Source organism: Crotalus tigris, unplaced genomic scaffold, assembly GCF_016545835.1.
Source record: "Crotalus tigris isolate CLP2741 ecotype Arizona unplaced genomic scaffold, ASM1654583v1 scf7180000018127.1262416, whole genome shotgun sequence".
Classification (NCBI taxonomy): domain Eukaryota; kingdom Metazoa; phylum Chordata; class Lepidosauria; order Squamata; family Viperidae; genus Crotalus; species Crotalus tigris.
In genome coordinates, this window is record NW_024096838.1 from 957,311 (window position 1) to 964,386 (window position 7,076).

At 41.2% G+C, this 7,076-nt stretch overlaps 1 protein-coding gene across 1 annotated transcript; it reads right to left on the minus strand.

Moving 5' to 3' along the window:
• Positions 1 to 1,244: 1,244 nt before the first annotated feature.
• On the minus strand, positions 1,245 to 6,525 carry LOC120310161 (vomeronasal type-2 receptor 26-like). The gene is made up of 2 exons (XM_039348262.1): positions 6,519 to 6,525; positions 1,245 to 2,149 (listed from the first exon to the last, which is right to left on the minus strand). Exons 1-2 carry the CDS (start codon positions 6,523 to 6,525, stop codon positions 1,245 to 1,247), a joined length of 912 nt encoding a protein of 303 aa, XP_039204196.1.
• Between the last annotated feature and the right edge of the window lie 551 nt (positions 6,526 to 7,076).

Genomic DNA, 7,076 nt, shown 5'->3' on the forward strand with positions numbered 1-7,076 from the left:
TTAGGGAAATCACCTCAGAAACAACTGCTTGGCCTCTGAGAGAATTATTCAGGCTATATGAAAGATAAAATTGCTCAAATTTGTCCTGATCTCTACAGGAAAAGTCAGAGTGCCTGGGAAATGATCTGGTGGTGTGGACTGAGAGAAGTTTGAGTTGGTGACTCCTAAGGAAGTGAACAAGGTTCCTTGTGAGTTTCAGAAAGCCTCCATAGTGCTGCTTTTTGAAAGATTTTGAATAATTCACTCCTCACCTAGCACATTGGGAAGATAAGTGATGACCTTGTTTGGATTATGTGAATTTTCTTTTTTGTTCCTACACAGGATTTTGTTATCCTTTCAATCTTCTTCCTAATCTCTTACTCTAGTGATACTTGTTTTCAGTGTCTTAATTTGTGAAGTATGTTTAGTCATTGGATGATGGGCAGCATCCATGTTTAATAACATAAATAAAAAATAAACTTATAAGCCCATCTGACTCTATTATGACAATGCCCAGCATATTTACTTAAAATAATTTGAAAAGAAAAAAACAGCAGATATCTGAATACAAACACTCCACAATACTTGAAAACTGCCATAGTATACCTTAGGAGTCACATCCCCTCAGATGTGATGCCTAGGGATACAGTCAAAATTCAAATGCTCTTTTAAAGAAGGACAGGATAGGAGCTAAACAAGTCTCAGGGAAGATGTCTATGGAGATTCTCAGTCATCCAGGTCATAATTGTCCCAAAGATGCTTTTTCACGAGGTAACTAGACTTTCTTGTTTTTCTTTGAAGACATTTCATTTCTCATCCAAGAATGAGAAGCAAAACCTCTTCAAAGAAAAACAAGGAAGTCCAATTGCCTCGTGAAAAAGCATCTTTGGGTCTCAGAGAGGATATTGTTTTAGGGCAGACCTGTCAAACACAAGGCCCGGGGTCTGGATGCAGCCCGCAAAGTGGTTTCATATGGCCTGCAAAGCCATCCTGGAAACTGTGAGGGGACGGCAAAGGTGTCCAAGTATGGGACTTCTTGGACTGGCAGCCAAAAGGGCCAGGTGAACCCGGACTTCAGCAGTCCATTGGGGGATGGCGCTACATATATTTGATGATTATCTTGAATTTTTATTTAACTAACAAACTTCACATATTTATTTCCTTCAGTTTTAATAAACATAATTTGCCAAACAAATCCAAAGGAAACAGATAAACCAATAATAATGGATAACTAAAAGTTATGAGCCTAAGAAACAATTTCACAGTCATTTCCCTGCTTTTATCACGAGATGTTCCTTAGTGTTTAGATCTGGTCTCAGGATGATAATGTAGCACTTGGGGAAGAAGATGCAGCCCAACAGACCAGCACTGGAGGCCAAGATGGAGAACACCTGAACGGCAACCATGGACTTTCCTTTAGTGCTCAGGTAGGTGGGGAGGAAGGAAACCCAGACGCTGCAGAAGACCAGCATGCTGAAGGTGATCAGCTTGGCTTCATTGAAGGACCCAGGAAGGTTCCTGGACAGGAAAGCCACCGTGAAGCAAATGGCAGCCAGGAAACCCATGTAGCCAAGGACAACATAAAACATGGTGACAGAGCCTTCATTGCACTGAAGGACAATCTCTCCAGGCTGGGAGTGCAGATCAGAGTCAGGAAATGGGGGGGAAACTCCCAACCACATGGCACAGATGAGAACCTGGACACCAGAAAAAGAAAGGATGATGGAGTTGGCCAAGCTCTTCCCCAACCATCTTCTCACTTTATTCCCTGGTTTTGAAGCTAGAAATGCCAGCACTACTGTGATTGTTTTGGCCAACACAGAAGAAACGGCTACTGAGAAGACAATGCTGAACACAGTTTGTCGGAGAAGACAGGTGGCTTTCCTTGGATGTCCAATGAAGAGAAAGGAGGACAAAAAACAAAGCAGGAGGGAGACCAGAAGGATGTAGGAGAGGTCCCGGTTGTTAGCTTTGACAATGGGAGTTTCTAAGTATTTAAGGAATATGATTAAAACAAACCCTGTGGTTAGAAACAAGAGTAGAGCAAAGAAGATGAGGATGATGCCGAGATGTTCTTCAAAAGACAGGAAGGTTATTCTTTTGGTGATACACTGGATTTGGTTCTTGGTTGGATATTGATCATCTGGGCACTTGGTGCATTTTTGGGTATCTGAGGAAAAAAAGTAATATTTCAGGAATACACCAGCAAACAGGAGCACAGCAAATGAATGGCTGCATGTGGAGCCAAGGCAGCTGGTAACAGAGTCAGCTCGGGGGCACAGCCAAGCAGCCCAACACCTAGGCAACAGAGAACAGTGAACTGGCATCTGAACAGCAGACAAGGAGGGAGACCATTGGAAGCAGCGAACTGGTGGGTCCCAGCATTTATTCAACAATTGCCTAGGCCAGTGTTTCCCAAACTTGACAATTTTAAGGCATGTGGACTTCAACTCCCAGAATTCCACAGCCAGCATTGCTGGCTGTGGAATTCTGGGAGTTGAAGTCCACATGCCTTAAAATTGTCAAGTTTGGGAAACACTGGCCTAGGCCCACACCCCATTCAAGGCAGGCCGACCCAGGGCCCAGTAAAGCAGAGACAGCCCAACTCCCATAGCCCTCTACCTGCCTCCTTCCAGCCCCACAGCCCTTCTGGGCAGACTTGTGTCAGATGGAGGACTGGATCAGCATTCCCTCTCCAGCAAGAGCAGCAGCCCCCTCCCGCATCTCCTGCTAGCCTGGCCCGGCAGAGGACAAAAGGCCCACAGCAATCCTTCTTTGGTTGTGAGGAATCGGAGGTGGCAAAACCTGAGGGGGAAGGGGAGGAACACAGCAGCAGCAGCAGAAGAGAGACTTTGAGAGTCAGATTTCTAAAGAGGAGTGGCCAGCTAAGAGGAGCAGAGCAGGCAGAGCAGCTGAGGTGACTGGAAAGCTGAATGGAGGCCTGACCAGAGCAGAGACCAGCACCAAAGACAGAAGGGAGAAAACAGGAGGCCAGAGCAGCAAGCAACATAAATGAAGGCAACAATTAAGATTGAAGTCCCAATAGGAAGAGAGGGAAGACCCCCAGTAAAGAATAAAAAGGAACTGGAGCTCAATAACTTTAAAAAAAATAGAGGGAAGAAGGAGGATAAATAAAACTAACAAAATAGTAAGGTTAAATAAATAACAAGGTAGCAAGAACAGGCAGAAGAAAGGACAGCAAAACAGCCATAATTACCCAGAACAGAGGAAGCTAGAAACAAAGCTAACAGCAAAGCACAACCACCAACCAAAAAGAGGGACTACCAAACACCAAAGACATGGAACAGGTGACTGAAACTATTGTGATATGCAATACATGTTCCATGTATGCACTGATGCCCAAAGAACACCCAAACTACACAGGCATCAGATGCAAATTATTTGAACTTCTACTAGAAAAGGTCAGGAACTTTGAGGCAACTCTAGCCAAATCCTAATGCATAAAAGAAACCGAAACTGAACCAAACAATGAACAAATAACTCCCAGAGGATTTGACCCTACCGATAAACCCTTGGAGGTACACAAATGGAGGTATGTCACACTCAACACTCATAGAAAAAAACAGCATGCAACAAACAAACCCCTTCTGCCCAATCCTACCCAACCAGAAGCAACCCCATTAAAACTGAGCAATCGATTTCTCCCCATACAAGGAAACACGCAGACCTACAACCTCCCCCTCAAAAAAGACATGCAGATAACTAGCAAAGAAACAATTTCAAATAATCCTAAAAAAGTCATCTCAAATATCCCTTTAAAATCCACATAAACAAACACACCTGAGACAAACAGAAAAGCAATCCAGACTGCAGTCCCCCCCCCCCAAAAAAAGAAAGGCGAGAGTAGGTAATAGGAGATTCTATCCTCAAAGGAACAGAATCATCCCTCTGTAGACCAAACATACAATCCAGGGAGGTATGCTGTCTCCCTGGAGCAAAAATCAAAGATGTAGCTGAGAACCTAACCAAAATAATTAGGCCTAGAGATTACTACTCCCTCCTCCTCCTCCATATTGGAACAAACAATACTACAAACAACCTGAGTGCAATAGTGAAAGACTACAAACAACTCGGCAACAAAGTTAAGAAGCTAGGAGCACAAGAAGTGTTCCCATCAGTGCTCCCAACAAAAGGCCAACACCCACTGAGGGGGAAAAAAAGTATTTTAGAAATAAACCACTAGCTAAAGGATTGGTGTCGTCAAGAAAATTTGGTTTCCTGAATCACAAACTGCATTTTCTACACAAGGGACTCTTGGCAAGGGATGGGCTACACCTCACGAAAACAGGCAAAAATGTACTTGGAAAAAGATTGGCCCAACTCATCAGAAGGTCTTTAAATTAAAACTGAGAGGGAAGGGTGACCAATCTCTAGAATCTCTAGAACCCAAAACCAACCACAAATCCCAAGAAAACAAACCAAATAACGAGGTAGGCAGTGTTGAGGAAAAAAACCTCAAACAACAATCAGGAAATACAGGAAACATACCCACAGACAGGCATAAAAGCCTTAAATGCTTATACACAAATGCTCAAAGCTTGGGGAACAAACAGGGTGAACTAGAAGCAATAGTACATGAGGGAGGGTATGACATAGTTGGCATAACAGAAACCTGGTGGGATGAAATCCATGAATGGAATTGACAGATGGATGGATACAAATTGTTTAAAAGAAACAGATCTACAAAAAGAGGAGGGGGAGTTGCACTATATGTAAGAAAACACTACATATCTGCAGAAATGCACATGACCCAAAACAAAATCTTTCTGGAATGTATATGGATCAATATAAAAGAGAAAAAAATGACATTACCATAGGTGTATATTACAGGCCAACCAACCAGCCAGAAGAAACAAATGAACCAGTTAATAAATGTATGCAGGAAGCACACCACAGTAGTAATGGGAGACTTCAACTATCGAGATATCAACTGGGAGACAAACTCTGCAGTGAGAGGGAGATCAGATTCCTAATCAACCTAGCTGACAATTTTGTCACCCAAAAGGTGGAGGAGGGAACTAGACACAAAGCTATATTGGACTTAATCTTTACAAACAGAGAAGTGATAGAGGGAATTGAAATTGCCAGAACCTTGAATGAAAGTGACCATGTCATACTGGAATTTAATATAACATAAACACTAGCAATAGAAAACAATCCAACCAATGTCCTAAACTTCAAAAGAGCAGACTTTGACAAGCTCAGAGAGAACCTAGGAAAGATCCCATGGCTGAAAATCCTAAAGGGGAAAACAACCCAAGAAACACAGGATACCCTGAAGAACATGATCACAAAAGCCCATATCAGCACAATACCATTGAGAAAGAAAAACAAGAAATCCAGGAAGAAACCAGCATGCTGCACAAAAATCTCACTAACAAACTAAAAGACAAAAAGGACAAGTACAAAAAATGGAAAGAGGGGCACATAACCAAGGCTGATTATCAGCAGACAGCCAGAATATGCAAAGAAGAAGTCAGGAAAGCAAAAGCTCAGAACGAACAAAGACTTTCAACAGAAATCAAGGACAATAAAAAAAAAGTTTCCTCCAACATATTAACAACAAGAAAAAAGTCAAGGAAACTATAGACTAAAGAGAGAAGATGGCAAAGAAATTATAGGCTGCTTAACTCATACTTTGCATCAGTCTTCACACAAAAAGAAACCCTAGCCCAACACATCAAAAAAAAAAAAACACTGCAAAAGGCACATTAGAAACAAAAGTCAAAATAAGCAAGAAAATGGTAAGAGAATACCTATCCAATCTTGAATACAAATCACCAGGACTTGACAGATTACATCCCAGTGTTGTTATTTAACAACAAAGAAAATTGGAAAGATACGAAAAAGTAGGAAGAAAATATCCACTTGATGGTTTTATGGTGGTTCTCTGTTAGGTTTTCATTTCCTCCTTCAACCCAACTTCTGTCCCTCCATTGTTCCTCCCACTAAGATATTTCAGCTTATGAAGATTTATGATCGTCATAAAGATTGACTCATTAATTGAAGGATTGATTGATGTTTCTTTTGGCCTGTCATGTACAGTAAAGTTGGTTTGGGTGAGCAAAGCCCATTGATGTAAAACCATTTCTCAAGTTACAAAGAATTCAGATGTTCCTAAAAAAAGATAAATATGGAACGACACATCCAAACTGGCAAATAAAAAAGAGATTTCCTACACACTTCACAACATCCTTCTTCCTACCTCATCCTTCAAGAGCTTTTTTCTTATCCTTCCCACTGTGGAAGAAAGTGGACACCATGAATATTAAAAACAAAACAATCAAACTTACAAGTGTCTTTAACATGCATATTAATCAAAATTTCCCTTTGGTGACACCCACCTTCCTGAGTGGAGATGGTCCCCTCTGGACAAGGAATGCAGTCATAGCAGCAAAATGGCTCACCTTCTCGAGCCTTCTTGACAAATCCAGGATGGCATTTTTCTACACATTTGGACTGAGGCAGAGACTAAACAGAAAAAGAAGAAATGCCAAAGAAAATATGTTAGGACTCACCATCCATGTAAGATGGAGGTAGACACAAATATTAGCTAAGTAGTCTCTGGGCTTGACGTAGGCAAATATGAAATCTCTGAATGCTTCCAAATGGTTGCAGGAGATACAATTGCAGGCAGATGCCTCATTCAGCTCCTCCCTTTTTCTTCTGACTTATTAGATTACAAAAAAGTATCTTTCTATTTGTCTAGAGGGATGAAATTGAGTACAGATTTAAGCATTAAGTGACAGCCAGTGCTTTTCTGCTCGTAGTGGAATTAATATGCATACTTCCATTCTTCATACGTGCTTGATTTTAAAATATAATATCCACAAATATTAAATTCAACAAAAGGTATCCAACACAAATCCTTTCTGTTGCAAGAATACAAGTAGCTGACACAATGTGATAGGGAAATACACACTCATATTTATTATTAGTTTGAATTGCAGTGTCTCAGTATGTCCTAAGGTAGATAACAATCGAGATAAACAGTTGCATTCAAGAGATTTTCAGATGAAGTGCAGTCTTAGAAGCCAATGCTGAAATTGTCCCTTATTATTTCTGATATCAGGATA